The following is a 16,553-nucleotide window of genomic DNA, read 5'->3' on the forward strand; positions in this document are numbered from 1 at the left end:
AATTTTACTCAAGTACAACATGAGTACTTCTACTTTTACTCAATTACAAGATCTAAGTACTTCTACTTTTACTAAAGCACAAGATCTGAGTACTACTAATTTTACTCAAGTACAACATATGAATACTTCTACTGTACAATACCTGAGTACTTTTACTCAAATACAAGATCTGAGTACATCTTCCGCCTCTGTTGTTACCTCACTCTCATTGGTCCTCTATTATCCAATCACAGCAGTGCTCCTACGTGACAGGTGTAAACAGGAAGTGAGTGCAGAGATTAACTCCGCTTTCTCTACGGAGCGGAGATTCTTCAGAAACTGAACACAAACAGAGGAGCTTCTCCAGAGAAACTCATTAAGTAGCTTTCATTAAAAGGAGACACCATGACGAGACCCGAATGAAGGTAAAACATGAATGTCGTGCTTTTAAAGTGTCATACATCCTCAGTTTTACCGCGAGTGGACTGTATTTCAAATAGGATACCGAAAAGTGTTATGACAAATTGATTTAAAATTAAAAGGATTTTAAGACGTTTTCAGTTTTAACCTACATTTTTGTTCGACCTTGAGTTATTTTTAATTGGTAGTATCCTATTTTCCTGGTTGTTAAATGTACATTTGATGTTTTTATCGTGTATTTACGTTGTATTTGTACCTGTTTGTATTAACTTCAGTAAGCTAGCCAATGTTTGTGACGTACTTCATTTTATAAATAACCAGTGGTGGACTAGTAAGTATATTTACTAAAGTATAGTACTTAAATACTGTTTCAACATACATGCTACTCCACTAGATGTGTATGTTCTAGATTAGTTTTTTACACATGAAAACATGATTTGATTTCATGTAGTACTAATCCACCCACTATTTAACACAAGTATCTTAAATTGGCTCAACATGACAAACTTACACCATCAAATGAAATATGTTTGACTCGTAGTAGAGTATTTCAAGTAAAGGATATACCTCCTCCACCACTGTATATAAAGTATAGTGCAGTATTTCCTTTTCAAATGGATGTAGAATAATTTAGGTGCCATGTTATTTTGAAAGCAGTTAATCAGTGGATGAACATGTCAATGGCCACCTTCTGCCTTAACATAATTACATATTAACAAAGTTCATGTATCTTCAGTAGCATACTTGTGTACATTATACTTTTTCACATAACTAGAGCCTTCATACATTTAATATTTTTAACCCATATATGATTGTTATGGATTATTTCACTCTATACGTATGCTAATGTATACTCATTCCCTTGTGTGGTGTTTTTAGACCCGATTTCCATTTTCAATTAACACAAACAAATAAGGATATTTCCGTTCAACCTGAAACTCAATGGGCGGGGCTTATTTATTGTGGAATTGTTTTTATTTTTTTCCACTTGTGAAAAAATGCCCACCCGCATTTATGTCCTTCATAAGAGGTTTGGGTCAATCTGACACGGATACAATACCAGGACAGACAGACACACACACACACACACACACACAATTATTTGTATTTGCTTTGTGTTTATATCTGTTCTATGTCATTTATATGTTTCATTCTCTCTATATTTCACAGCCCAATACTTTTGGATGTGGTTCTTGTGTTCCAATTGCTGTTAAATTGCTTTATTTCCTTCAGGGCTTTGATTATTATATGACAGATTAAAAATAATAAACATTAATGAAGAAATGTTTCATTTACATGTGTCCTAGAAAAGCACGAGCAAAATGTAAACCTAGTTTTTATTGCAGTGTATTTTTTTTAACTTACATTTTTATCACAAAAAACGATGGACACTTCCATTGTTAAATTTGATCTAGCAAAGAGTATTTTCAAAAACTAATCATATATTTCATTTATATTGTTGGGGAATGAGTTAAAGACAACATATAAGGAATTGTGCATGTTGAATTTAGTTCTGTATTTTTTTTTAAACCCTGAAATACGTCCCGGGTCAATTTGACCCGAACTTTTCCAAAGGGTGCGAAATGTGAACATAACACAAGGGTTGGAACATCTAGTACTAAAAATAGCACTATATACTTTCACATTGCGATTCATTGTGCAGCTGCAGCCCCGCTAAATATGGCGTCCTGTATGTACCTCAGTAACGCTTCAGAGCAGGGGTGTCAAACTCAAGGCCCGGGGGCCAAATCCGGCCCATGACTTCATTTCATGCGGCCCCACAAGAGCTTGCAAAGAATATAATATGTTTATTATACGGTTACATGCCGATTTACAGAAGCATGTTGCTCATAAACTACATGTCCCACAATGCATCTCAAATATGCCTTTTTCTCAGAATGTGCCTTTTTTTTCAAAATTTGACTTTTTTCTTAGAATGTGGCTTTTCTTTTTAAATCATTTTGTGACGTTCTCCCTGAAGAGACTTGCAATTATTTGCCCCAGACTTCTGCTTTCAGACGTAGTTAATTATGAAGTTATTCCCCAATCGGATAATAATCCAATGCAGAGGCAATAATGTAATACATTATTTTATATATATTAAATATTTATATATGTATTTTTATATAGTCTTAAAGTTACAACCGGCCCTTTGAGTTTCTCCAGCTTCTCTGCTGCGGCTGAACGATCTCTCACATTCCTGGAGTCACAGGACGCAGTCACATGGTTTCTCCTCTCTTAATGTCACGGGAGAATTATTGACTTTGCCGCGGATAACATCGTCCCTTCAGTTCAGCGTCAGATCTTAAGAACAATTGCTCAAATATAAGGAATAATTGTTGCATTGATCCAATCCACAACAGCTGCCTCGTGGATGTTGTGTCACATGTTTAGTTTGGATGGGAAGACTAGGGGTAGAGGAATGAGAGGATGTGGCGAGGGGTCTTGTCAAATATCTGGAACAAGCCTGCAGGTCCGCTGCAACTCGGACTACTTTTAGATCCAGGCTGAAGACTTTTCTTTCTGACACTGCTTTGAATTGAACTATTCACATGTCACACTGCACTGTAACTTGTATTCATGTACCTGTTCTTCACGCTTTATTATCTTTGCTTTTTAATGTTTCTAATATGCTCTTAATGTCTTTCATTTTTGTGAAGCACTTTGAATTGCCTTGTGTTGAAAAGTGCTCAATAAAAACCATGACCTTTGACCCCTACAGTCCCCCTGCTTCCACTCCTACTGCTATTTCATTAATTATTTACTTTATTATTTGCCCCTTTTGTTTGTTTGTTCACCAGGTAAAGCGGCCTTGGGTCCCTTGAAAGGCGCTATTATTATTATTATTATTATTATTATTATTATTATGAATAAACTTGCCTCTGTGTTTTCTCCCAGGCTGAAATGGAGATAAGGAGAAATTCTTCTGGTTTCGATCTTCTCCTGTCGGTATGAACCCCAGCACCTCCTCCCAGCCTCCTGAGGAAGACGAGGACGACTGGCTCTTCCTCTCCTCTGAATCCGCCAAGCCTCCAGGACCCAGCCGGGAACCGCAGGAGACGGAGGACCGAGGACCGCTCAGATCCAGGTTCATCTCAGCCTGGAACAGCGTCAAATATGGTCTGTCTTACCAACAAGGGCGGCAAGATCTGGAACAAAAAATACTATTGTTGTGATATGAATTACGACGGTAGAGGGGCTTACACCTCATTCACAGGTTCACATATTTGACCTTCTGAATTGTAATCGAGGAACTATATCATAAGAACACTTTAGCCGCTTTCACACTTACTTACTAAGCACTTTAACGTATAAAGCCAGAAACCTAGGTGTAGTCATGGACTCTGACCTGAGTTTCAACAGTCACATTAAAACAGTTACTAAATCAGCCTACTATCACCTAAAGAACATATCTAGGATTAAAAGACTAATGTCACAGCAGGATCTGGAGAAACGTGTCCATGCTTTTATCTTCAGTAGACTCGACTACTGCAAAGGTGTCTTCACAGGTCTCATTAAAACATCTATTAGGAAGCTGCAGCTGATTCAGAACGCCGCTGCTCGAGTCCTCACTGACACTAAGAAAGTGGATCACATCACTCCAGCTCTGAAGTCTTTACACTGGCTTCCTGTGTGTCAAAGAATAGATTTCTAAATACTGCTGCTGGTTTATAAAGCACTGAATGGTTTAGGCCCACAATACATTTCTGACCTCCTGCTAAACTATGAACCATCCAGATCTCTCAGGTCTTCAGGGACTGGTCAGCTTTCTGTCCCCAGAGTCAGAACTAACATGGAGAAGCAGCGTTCAGTTATTATGCTCCAGACATCTGGAACAAACTCCCAGAAACCTGCAGGTCCGCTGCAACTCTGACTACTTTTAAATCCAGGCTGAAGACTTTTATTTAGGGGGCGTGGTTTGCAATTCGCCCAGCCAATCAGAAATTGGAACTTTTTTCTCCCCAGGAAAGTCCCACCTCTCTAGCAGGCACTAAACATGGGGGAAAAGTTCTCTGAACTAAGTTCTCTTTTTGGTGTGAACGCAAACTCCCAGGAACTAAACGGGAAAAGTACTAATATTGCAATTACGATATGAAGTATTAGAGGGAATGAAACCTCATTCACATATTTCCACATACCTTCTGACATTCAATCTAGAAGCTATATCATCAGCAAAGTGTGTTCTCTTTCACCTTGTGAGGTGAAACTGTCCTCGTCTCTCAGGTTGGTCCTTGAAGCAGAAATCGAAGTTCAGCAAGAGGTCTCCTGTCATCATGTTCGGACAATCCTACGAGCTCAAGGATCACGGTGAGGCTGCCTGAAATGTTTCTTTTCATGTCAATCAATCCAGTTTTGTTTAGGGAGGCTGTGGCTCAGTGGATAGTGTGCTGGACTTTGAATCAGGGGGTAGCAAGTTCGAGTCCCACTGCAGTCAGCATGTCGTTGTGTCCCTGAGACACTTCACCCCAACTTGCTCCTGTGGGGATTGTCCACAGTACTGAGTGTGTGTAAGTCGCTTTGGATGCCCAGTCTCACTAACTCACCGGGTTTCGCAGTTAATACAAAGTGCGACACCCTCTGACCTTAGAGTAGAGTAGACCCTCGCAGGAAAAACTCCCAAAGAAAGCCCCAAAAAACACACCATGCCCGAAAAGGGGCGGGGCCAAGAACATCATCTTATATCACCTGCCCCTTTCTCAAAAAGAAGAAATCAATAGAAATAAATAGTCTGTCCTTCAAAGAAATATAAAAAAAGATGGACGGGTTGTCGCGGGGAGGAGGTGCTGCCGTACTGACATTTATTGTTTGTTATTGACATTTTAGTTTTAGCTGATCTGGTAGTCTTCTGTGTGTGGGGTGTAGTTTGCCCGGTGTTAGGCAGTATTGACATTGTTACTCTTCCTATTGTTCTATTAAGTGAGGATTTGTTTACCTACTTTGGATACGTGCTCTGATAGAATAACTGTTGACAATAAAAACAGAAAGATGGACCCAGGAAGATGTCTGAAATGTCCCCCTCTGTTTCAGGGGACAGGGAGGGTTTCCGCCGCGTCTTCTCCTCCCTGCTGTGGCTGACCTACAGACGGGGTTTCTCTCCGCTGCCCGACGGCGCTCTGACCTCAGACAGCGGCTGGGGGTGTGTGTTACGCACCGGGCAGATGCTGCTGGCCCGAGGCCTGCTGCTGCACCTCATGCCCCCAGGTGACACACACACACACACACCTGCACACAAACAATGTTGAAAAAATACATATTTATATATTGGATTTTTCAGCCTGAACGCTTTCTACTCAAAGAAGATTTCAGTTCAATCTTTATTTCGAACAGATTTCTTTTTAAAAATGTGAAAAACAGAATACCGTATTGTTAAAATACAGTATTTACACATTCATGATAATATTTATATATTCAACAATACTTCATATTAATAATAATAATAAATCATATGTGTCCGAAAGGGAGTAGGAGGAAGCAAATGCGTATTAATTCCCACCCCTTACTTGATCAATGATTGTCCTTTAAATCATTATGCAAGTTATTCCTACTTACATTTAAAATATACAATCATTTCTCATAGTTTTCCAAACAACTGTTTCTGTACATCCTTTTAAACTGAATTATATTTGTGCTTGGTTTTAACTCTTGCTCCAAACCATTCCATAAAGTCAACCTACAGATTGTTAAACTCGTACTTCTCAGAGTTGTTCTGACCTTGAGAGTATCCCCCCCTCTCTGTCTACGAACAATGTTTTTAATTTCCTAGGAAGCAGATTATGTCTGGCTCTGTACATGATTTGTGCTGTTTTTTTAATTGAACCAGATCAGTGAACTTCAATATGTGTGACTTCAAAAATAATACATTAGTGTGTTCAAGATATCCAACATTATTGATAACTCTTATAGCGCTTTGTTGTAACGGCTGTCGGTTGGTTTCGTACGCGTTTCCCCAAATCTCCACACAGTAAATCAGATATGGCAATATTAGCGCTGTGGTCCAGAATGTGTCTGGCTTCTCCCATTATCGCGATAGTCTGAGCCCGTTTTGCTTTTACACGAGGGATATGAGGACGATGTGAACGCAGAGTTGTACTGGTTAGCTTAGCAGAGCCCGATATCACAAAGATACCTGGTGACATTGAAAACTCTCATGTTGTGACACAAGTACTGCACATAAAATACACACATACATGTAAATATATCTAACTAGTATATATGACCCAAATATGTATATATGTTCATTTAATTCATTTCTTATTTTAAAGTTACTTAACTGTATATCATTTCATTTTGAACTGTATTCATCTCTAATCTGTGAATCTGTGCTCTCCTGTTTTTCATTCTCACCTCGTTGCTGTTGAACTACTGGCTTTCCTCACTGGGATTAATAAAGGTCTTATCTTACTTTATCCTTCCACCATGTTGAGGCTGGACTTGGTGTGTGAGCCACCATGCGGTCAAAGACGACCTGGAGCTGCTCCGCTCCACAGGAAGTGCAGAGAGCGGACAGGAAGTGAAGGAAGGACCCAACAAGAGGAGCAGGAAGCTGAGCCTGGGCTCCCTGCTGGACCGCCCCATGGAGGCCACTCACCGGCGGGTGGTCTCCTGGTTCACAGACCACCCCTCTGCTCCGTTTGGGATTCACCGGCTGGTGGAGCTGGGGAAAAGCTCTGGGAAGAAGGCCGGCGACTGGTACGGTCCGTCCATCGCTGCTCACATCCTCCGGTGAGACATGAAGACGAGACGGAGCAGCACAACTATCCAACTTATCAAGATGTTTCTGAAGATAACTTGTTTTTTCAGGAAAGCAGTGGCAGAATCAGCAGATCTTCCCAATCTAGTCGTGTATGTCGCACAAGATTGTACTGGTGAGTGATTTCTGTTCAAGAGTCCTCTCCTCCACGTTCAGGTGTATATCAGTATGTAGTGTCTCTACTTTAAAGAGTCCTCTCCTGCTGATGTTCAAGTGTATATCAGTATGTAGTGTCTCTACTTTAAAGAGTCCTCTCCTGCCGATGTTCAGGTGTATATCGGTATGTAGTGTCTCTACTTTAAAGAGTCCTCTCCTGCTGATGTTCAGGTGTATATCAGTAGTGTCTCTACTTTAAAGAGTCCTCTCCTGCTGATGTTCAGGTGTATATCAGTATGTAGTGTCTCTACTTTAAAGAGTCCTCTCCTGCTGATGTTCAGGTGTATATCGGTATGTAGTGTCTCTACTTTAAAGAGTCCTCTCCTGCTGATGTTCAGGTGTATATCGGTATGTAGTGTCTCTACTTTAAAGAGTCCTCTCCTGCTGATGTTCAGGTGTATATCAGTAGTGTCTCTACTTTAAAGAGTCCTCTCCTGCTGATGTTCAGGTGCATATCAGTATGTAGTGTCTCTACTTTAAAGAGTCCTCTCCTGCTGATGTTCAGGTGTATATCAGCATGTAGTGTCTCTACTTTAAAGAGTCCTCTCCTGCTGATGTTCAGGTGTATATCAGTATGTAGTGTCTCTACTTTAAAGAGTCCTCTCCTGCTGATGTTCAGGTGTATATCAGCATGTAGTGTCTCTACTTTAAAGAGTCCTCTCCTGCTGATGTTCAGGTGTATATCAGTATGTAGTGTCTCTACTTTAAAGAGTCCTCTCCTGCTGATGTTCAGGTGTATATCAGTATGTAGTGTCTCTACTTTAAAGAGTCCTCATATGTATTGTGTGTGTCCTGTGTTCAGTCTACCTGGAGGATGTGAGGAGGCTGTGTGAGCGCCCCCCCCCTCAGGACTGGAGGTCCGTCATCATCCTGGTTCCCGTTCGCCTTGGAGGACAAGAGCTGAACCGCTCCTACGTCTCATGTGTCAAAGTAACTAACGGTCACTACGATGTGCAGTCTGTTGTCACCGAGTGTTAGGAATTAGGGTACATAATAAATAACCCTCTCTCTCTTCTCTCCTGCAGAAACTGTTGGCATTACAATGCTGCATTGGGATCATCGGGGGGAAACCAAAGCACTCGTTATTCTTCACTGGATTCCAGGGTAAGTGCATCATATATAATCCTGCTGTTTGATGTCGGTTATCTTACATTTTGCCAAAGACACATATTCATTATTTGTAAATTAAATGGACAATAAAGTAAGTTATGAAACTGAATTTTCTTTTCTTCTGTCGAAGACGACCACCTGCTGTACCTGGACCCTCACTACTGTCAGCCCACTGTGGACATCACAAAGGAGAACTTCCCCCTGGAGGTAAAACCCCTTTGTAACCAGTGGTACAACATGTCAAAGTCTTATATCACATACTATTGGTGTTCCAATCCAACTTTATTTAAACCTCCAGACCAAAGTACTGCACAGAGAAATACAAAAATCACACAAACAAAAACAAATAGATAAGATTAGAACACAAAATAAAAACAAGGATAAAAACCACAGCCATGTAGTAAAAGCAATATACCATTTAAAAGCAACAACCTTCAAAGTGCAGAACGCTAAGGAGAAAAGGAGCGCTTTAAAACGTGATTTAAAAACGATGTGGAGGGGCTCCAGAGTTTATTTGCCGCAGCAGCGAAAGCACGGCCCCCCGTTTGAGCTTGTTATTAGGGGCGTTCACACCGCAGTACTTTTCCCACTTTAGTTCCGATATAGTTCAGAAATGTTGCGTTCACACAAAAAAAATCCGGAACTAGAACTTAGTTAATGAGAACCTTTTCACCCCCTTTTCAGTCCCTGCTAGAGAGCAGGTTCTTTCGTGGGAGAAAAAGGTTCCCATTTCTGATTGGCTGGGCGGATTGCAAACCACGCCCCGTAAAACTCGGAAAAGTTTTGTGAAGCCGCCATTTTCTTTTCTGGCATTAGCATTATTAGCATTATTAGCATTAGCCCCGCGCACCAACGGAGAGAGACTAACTTATGGCAACACAAAAGAAAACATGGGAGCGGTGGAGATGAGGAGGTGTCGGTGTTCTGGCGATTTACTCGGAAGGCCAGTGCCCAACGTCAGCGGCTTCATTTGCCTAATCCTCCCCCAGGGAACTTATTCCGGTGTGAACGCGATCTGTACTTAGTTCATCAGAACTAAAGAGTTCTGATGAACCTTCGTGGGAAAAGTACTGCGGTGTGAAAGCGCCTAATGGCACATTCAGAAGCATGTGATCAGCTGACCTGACGAGGCGTGTAGGGGTGTAGCAACTCGGAGAGGTAGGGCGGGGCCATTTAGGGATTTATACGTAAATGAAAGAGTTTTAAAAGATGAAGGATCAATATGACGAGATCATATTTCCGAGCCCCCTTTGTATACATTATATCATCATCGTGCCGAATCTAACAATAAACTTCCAGTGTTTTAATTTGGTATAATCTCAATTAAATATAATCATAATCTCCACATGAGACCGATTACGGGATTATTATTACCATGGTTTCCCTGATTCTCTCCTCTTCCCTCCTCTTGCAGTCGTTTCACTGTAAATATCCGCGGAAGATGTCTTTCTCTCGAATGGACCCCAGCTGCACCATCGGCTTCTACGCTAAATGCCACAGAGACGTTGAGTCACTCTGCACCGTCGTTAATGAGGTATGTGGTATTTATCTTCATGCAACTACCTAGGTGACAACATACACACATACTTATATACTTTTGATAATCACATTTCCTTTATCTTAATACATTTAATTGTTATTTTACAACTTTTCTTTTAAGTTTGCTAGCACTATTGAGTTTGTTTTATTATTTATTTGTATTATTTATTGTTATTAAAGGTCTCCTATCATGCAAAATGCACTTTGTGATGTCTTCTATACATCAACATGTGTCCCCGGTGTGTCAGGGAACTCACGCAGCGTCAGAAAATAAAACCCTCTCTCTTTTCCTCCGTACCCAAATCTCTAAAAACGGGGAACAACGGAGCTGATCCAGATTTGCGTCCGATACAACGTAACATCTGAAATGTGGACCCACGGCCCAATCAGAAACGTTGCTATCAGAAACAATGTCGACTGTTTTGGACGTAATATGGTCGGTGTTTACATTAGCATCGCTAACACTCAGAGCTAACCTGTGCTGGAGAGCATGTGTGTGAAGAAGCAGGAAGTAGAAAGGAACTCACCTTGTGGTATAACCGGCAAGAGAGAAAGCCTTTGAGCTCCAGACTGTTTCAGAGCCTTGATAATCCATGATATGGCGTTTCATCACGGCAGCATTTAGTTTAGACGGTAGCTGCCGGGTCCCGCATGAGCTCAGACCCCTACTTTTTATTTGTTATAAAAAATGTTAAAGCTTTGTACCCAGAATCAGCACTTTAGAAACAGGAAGTGAAATAGAGGGATATGAGGCATGGCTAGAATGGGTGATCTGGTTTTTTTCAGAATTAATTTTGAATTAACAAAATGACTAATAAGGTGTATTTGTTCCCTCTCAGGCTCTCTCCACATCGGCATCGACGTACCCCATTTTTATTTTTGTAGAAGGCAGAAGTCAAGAGGAGGAGGAGAGAAGCAACTTGCCAACAAACAACATGGCGTACATCCAGAGGAACAGAGGCATGCAGAGTGTGAGCAACAGCATGGATGAGTTTGTTCTGTTATGAACAGAAGAAGATATACGATCTGTGATCAATGATCAAACATGGCCACTACTGAGCTTCATAAACAACGTCGATATGCAATAACCCTTAAGGACACTATCGTAACTGACACTACATTATTTTTACTGCTGTTTTGTGCACTATTTTTATTCAATGTTTTAAGAGATTATATATATATGTATATCATTCCAGTGAAGGATTGTGATGGATGTTTTCTAAAGGTTATATTTAATCTGTTAAAATAATAGAAATGGAATAAAAATATGTTAAAACAAACTTAAAGGGGCCCTGTTATGCTTTTGCGGGTTTTCACCGAGCCCCCAGGAAGTGCGCCGGAGTCTGATGAGAATATTCGTGCTGGCCAAACGGCGGTACTACACTTCCTTTAGGTTGCTGGGCCCGGAAACACTTTTTCCCATTGACTTACATGGGGAAAGAGTGGTCTGTAACTCGCTGGCAGAGTTGGGTGTAACAATATTATTATGTAATATGTAATAATATTACTTTGTCGGTAACGGAGTAGTGTAACGCGCTACTTTTATAATTCAGTAATCACACTACAGTTACTAACATTGCCCCGACACGCGTTACTTCGTTACTTTCTAAAATCAGTCATAATCAAACCTCAACAAGCACCTGCAAAGAACACATGCTAGGTGAAGCTAACGCACATAGCTGTTGTTTATTTATATCACACACGTAGTTCTTCTTCTCTGTTTTCCGGTTGTTTTCTGTTTTGAATGACGAATACACACCACCGCCGCCTGCTGGTAAGGAGAGTTATTGCCACTCACGCATGCGCAGTTCGTACGTGCTCGGCTGAAGTCTGGCTCCAGTGCAACACATGGCCAACACGCAGGAGAACACGGCGACGCAACAGCGTGAGCAGAGATAGACTGCGCAAAATATACAGATAGCAGGAGACAGAGGACAGCCACGGTCAGATAGCAGGAGACAGAGGACAGCCACGGTCAGATAGCAGGAGACAGAGGACAGCCACGGTCAGATAGCAGGAGACAGAGGACAGCCACGGTCATATAACAGGAGACAGAGGACAGCCACGGTCAGATAGCAGGAGACAGAGGACAGCCACGGTCAGATAGCAGGAGACAGAGGACAGCCACGGTCAGATAGCAGGAGACAGAGGACGCCACGGTCAGATAGCAGGAGACAGAGGACAGCCATGGTCAGATAGGAAAACATTCAGGAGCTATCTGGATCAGTCTTATGCGACAATGGAAACTGAACTAAAGAGAACATTTGAAACTTTAGCAGTCTGCGTGATCTGCCTGTAGGGAGGGGCGGGCCGGCCCTGCGAGTAAAGTAACGAGTAAAGTAACGAATTACTTTATGTAGATAGTAACGAAGTAGTGTAATATATTACTTTTTTTTAAAGTAATATGTAATATATTACTTTTTTTTAGTAACGACCCCATCTCTGCTCGCTGGATAGTTTTTTTTAAACTAAATAAACTACCCAGTATGAACGTTTGTATAGCGCTTATTAAAAACATTCGTTTCTCAAGTTGTAAAAATGTGCTAATAACGTTATTCTGAGAGTTATTTCCCTCTGCGTTATGAACGCGCATCTAACCCACGGGACCGCGCCGCCCGGCACGTTCATGTTACGTGTTCAGCACTACATGCGTTTCTCTTTACCCATGGATGCACAATAACAACGGACACATATCACCTTACTGCCAGCCCACGGAGCTGTAATAATGGATATATTGCAATGTTTGCTGTAATTCATCATTTGTAATATATTATACTACATGGGCTGTATGATTAAATGTTGTATTAAATAAAGTTAATATTACCGACGTTAGATTAACGTCCCTGTAGATTATTATTGCACTAAGAAGCTTATTGCACTGTATGTATGTATATATATATATATATATATATACAGTGCAATAATTCTTTCATGCTAAATGAAGCTCTGTTGGATATCACTAGATCCTGTTACAGGGTAATATAAGTACATAACGATTGATGTGTACATTAGCATAATTACTAGCCGCTAGCTGCTAACTGCTAACTGCCGCCTCGTTAATATCAAATCCATCATAATAACAAATCATTACCATGCTGTCATGAACGCACGGTGCTGTTACGTGTACGCAAATTGATGTGCTTGATGTGAACGAGCATGTTGGTTAAAGCTGCGCATGCGCTATGAGCGCACATACGGGTACTTCTCAGGCATGCCGGATAATCTGTGACGTTTCGCTCTCTCTCAAAAGTTGGGCCATTTTATCATCATGTGCTAATGAGCAGCTCTCATAGGAATGAATGAGGCCCCGCCTCCCACGCTGTATCCAGTTCTTATTATACATCCATGATTTTCACTTCCTGTGATATAAGTTTCTGTGACATTTATGTAACACTCCTGCTCATTACATTACATCGCATTTAGCTGACGCTTTTATCCAAAGCGACTTACAATAAGTGCGATCGACCAACAAAATACAAACTTGAAGAAAACAGAATCATAAGTACATCAGGTTTCATAGAGGCAAACATTTCAAGTGCTGCTCAACTGGCTTTAGAGAAGCCAGTCCTTTATTAGTATATAAGTGCTTTGTTAATAGTTCTATCGCTCGAAGTGGAGTCGAAAGAGATGAGTTTTCAGTCCGGAAGGTGTGTGAGCTTTCTGCTGTCCTGATGTCAATGGGAGCTCATTCCACCATCTTGGAGCCAGGATAGCAAACCCACGTGTTTTGCTGATGGGAACTTGGGTCCCCCTCGCAGCGAGGGTGCAGCGAGTCGTTTGGCTGATGCAGAGCGGAGTGCACGTGCTGGGGTGTACGGTTTAACCATGTCCTGGATGTAGGAAGGGCCAGATCCATTCGCAGCATGGTACGCAAGTACCAGTGTCTTGAAGTGGATTCTAGCAGTTACCGGAAGCCAGTGGAGGGAGCGGAGGAGCGGCGTGGTGTGGGAACATGTAGGAAGGTTGAAGACCAGACGAGCCGCTGTATTCTGGATGAGCTGCAGAGGTCGGATGGCGCATGCAGGTAGACCAGCCAGGAGGGAGTTGCAGTAGTCTAGGCGTGAGTTGACGAGAGCCTGGACCAGAACCTGTGTGGCTTACTGGGTCAGCTGGGGACGCATCCTCCTGATGCTGTAGAGCGTGTGGAGTGTAGGTGCGTCTTTGAGGTATGAGGTGAGGAGGGAAAGTGCAGAGCCTGGAACTCCAAGTTCTTGGAGAGTGCGAAGGAGGATCTGATGGTTCACCGTGTCGAATGCAGCAGACAGGTCCAACAGGATGATGACAGAGGAGAGGGATGCTGCTTTAGCAGTGTGCAGTTCCTCAGAGACAGCAAGGAGGGCAGTTTCTGTGGAGTGACCTGCCTTGAAACCAGACTGGTGCGGATCCAGAAGGTTGTTCTGATGGAGATAACAGGAGAGTTGTCTAAAGACAGCGCGTTCAAGTGTTTTAGACAGGAACGGGAGGAGAGAGACAGGCCTGTAGTTTATAACATCAGACGGGTTGAGAGTGGGTTTCTTTAGGAGAGGGTTTACTCTTGCCTCCTTGAGACTGTTTGGAAAGTGACCAGAAGTTAGAGAAGTGTTGATGAAATGGGAGAGAAACGGTAGAATATCAGGAGCGACAGTCTGAAGGAGGTTAGAAGGGATAGGGTCCAGAGGACAGGTGGTAGGGCGGGCAGAGGTAACGAGGGTAAGAACCTCACTTGGAGAGAGAGGGGAGAAGGAGGTTAGTGTGCCGGTTGAAGGTGGCTCAGGTGACCCAGCGGTGAGTAAAGGTGAGTCAGAAAAAGAAGAGCGAATATCATCAACCTTTTTTTCAAAGTGTTTAACAAAATCGCTTGACAGAAGGGAGGAGGGGGAAGGGACTTTGGGAGGGTCCAGGAGGGGGGAGGGGCTTTGGGAGGGTCCAGGAGGGGGAAGGGACTTTGGGAGGGTCCAGGAGGGGGGAGGGGCTTTGGGAGGGTCCAGGAGGGAGGAGAAGATGGAAAATAGTTTTTTGGGATTAGAATAGGAAGATTGGATAGTAGCGCAGTTCCTTGAGAATATGAGATCAAGGACACTGCCAGCTTTATGAGTCGGTGGGGACGGAGACAGTGAGAAAGCAAAGGCGGTTAACAGAGATGTTAGTTCGTCTATCTTCCCCGTCTGGAGGTTGAAGTCTCCGAGAAGTACAGGGGGAGGGCCAGATTCAGGGATGTGTGAGAGGAGATGATCTAACTAATAATAATAATAATTCCTTATATTTATTATAGCGCTTTTTCCAGATGCTCAAAGCGCTTTACATATACACATTACACATATTTTGTATACATGCAATGGTCACTGTGGACAATACCCACAGGAGCAAGTTCAGGTGAAGTGTCTTGCCCAAGGACACAACGGCCTGACGCAGTGGCGGCAGGAGCGGGTTTCGAACTGAAGTTCCCCAGCACTCCCCCTTGATCTGATGATCAGATGCACAGACCACTGCGCCACCCGTCCAAGAAGTCCCCCAAGGCGCCTGGTGGACGGTAGAGAACAACAAGGATTCATTGTATAGGATGGGTTACTGTGACGGCATGGAGTTCAAAGGTGGAAGGAGTGAAGTTAGGTAGCTCAAAGAGGGAAAAGCTCCATGTGGGAGAGAGCAGGAGACCAGTGCCCCTCCTCTGCCAGTGGGTCTGGGTGTATGGGAGAAGGAACATGCTGTGGAGAGAGCTGCTGGGGTGGATGTGTTGGATGGAGTAATCCAGGTCTCAGTGAGAGCAAGGAAATCCAGAGACTGCAGGGAGGCGGAGCCAGAGATGAAGTCAGCCTTAGGAACAGCTGACTGGCAGTTCCACAGGCCGCCTGAAACTAGATGTTGGATCTCAGTGGAGCATGTGGGATAGACGAGAGCAGGCCGGTTATAGCGATTAGGAGATACACGGGGCCAGTGATAGTTGCGAGAAGACACATGAACAGTAATGGAGAAAATACACATGATTATAGCATGAGGGGCTAAACAACTAAATAAAACAAAACACCAGCGATACTCAGCTCAATCAAAGTAGGACTTGCCTCCTCTTTGCCTCCCTCGTGACTCCCACAGGACTCCTTTGTCTTTGTCAGTCTTAGCCTGTCTGACGCTGAAGCTGACGGTCCAGGAAAGTGCTACCTAAGGCCCCAGCCACATGAGGACGAAAACGGCCGTTTTGTTACTGTTTAGTGTCATAAGGCGCATTCACACTGCGGTACTTTTCCCACAAAGGTTCATGCGAACTCTTTAGTTCTCATGAACTAAGTACAGATCGCGTTCACACCAGAAAAATTCCCTGGGGGAGGATTAGGCAAATGAAGCCGCTGACGTCACTTCTTCTTCTTCTGCTTTGGGTTTACTGGCAGGCCGCAACCCACTTCACGGCGTATACTGCCGCCCAAAGTCCCCGGCCGGAAGTCCCCGGAGTTGGGGAAGGCTTCAGTAGAAGCTGCTGGGAGTCCCAGCAGCTTCTACTGAAGCCTTCCGAGTAAATCGCCAGAACGCCGACACCTCCTCATCTCCACCGCTCCCATGTTTTATTTTGTGTTGCCATAAGTTAGTCTCTCTGCGTTTCTGCGCTGGGCTAATGCTAATGCTAATA

General features: G+C 43.0%; 1 protein-coding gene across 1 annotated transcript; it reads left to right on the plus strand.

Annotated features, from left to right (window-relative positions):
* The first annotated feature begins 258 nt into the window (after positions 1–258).
* Positions 259–11,227, plus strand: LOC117451539 (cysteine protease atg4da-like). The gene is made up of 11 exons (XM_034089900.2): positions 259–404; positions 3,298–3,519; positions 4,624–4,707; positions 5,428–5,601; positions 6,825–7,122; positions 7,201–7,265; positions 8,109–8,236; positions 8,332–8,410; positions 8,547–8,623; positions 9,831–9,950; positions 10,795–11,227. The coding sequence occupies exons 2-11, from the start codon at positions 3,351–3,353 to the stop codon at positions 10,960–10,962; spliced, it is 1,362 nt and encodes a 453-aa protein (XP_033945791.1). The 5' UTR covers positions 259–404; positions 3,298–3,350; the 3' UTR covers positions 10,963–11,227.
* The last annotated feature ends 5,326 nt before the right edge of the window (positions 11,228–16,553 follow it).

The sequence above is a fragment of the Pseudochaenichthys georgianus genome, chromosome 8 (genome assembly GCF_902827115.2).
Source record: "Pseudochaenichthys georgianus chromosome 8, fPseGeo1.2, whole genome shotgun sequence".
NCBI classification, from domain to species: Eukaryota; Metazoa; Chordata; class Actinopteri; order Perciformes; family Channichthyidae; genus Pseudochaenichthys; species Pseudochaenichthys georgianus.

What these genes read in the sequence shown, in the direction of transcription:
- LOC117451539 (XM_034089900.2), top strand. Translation starts at nt 3,351, where the DNA reads ATGAACCCCAGCACCTCCTCCCAGCCTCCTGAGGAAGACGAGGACGAC. An exon ending in CTGGAACAGCGTCAAATATG is followed by an intron (nt 3,520 to 4,623) that starts GTCTGTCTTACC and finishes CTCGTCTCTCAG; the next exon opens with GTTGGTCCTTGAAGCAGAAA. An exon ending in AGGAGAACTTCCCCCTGGAG is followed by an intron (nt 8,624 to 9,830) that starts GTAAAACCCCTT and finishes CTCCTCTTGCAG; the next exon opens with TCGTTTCACTGTAAATATCC.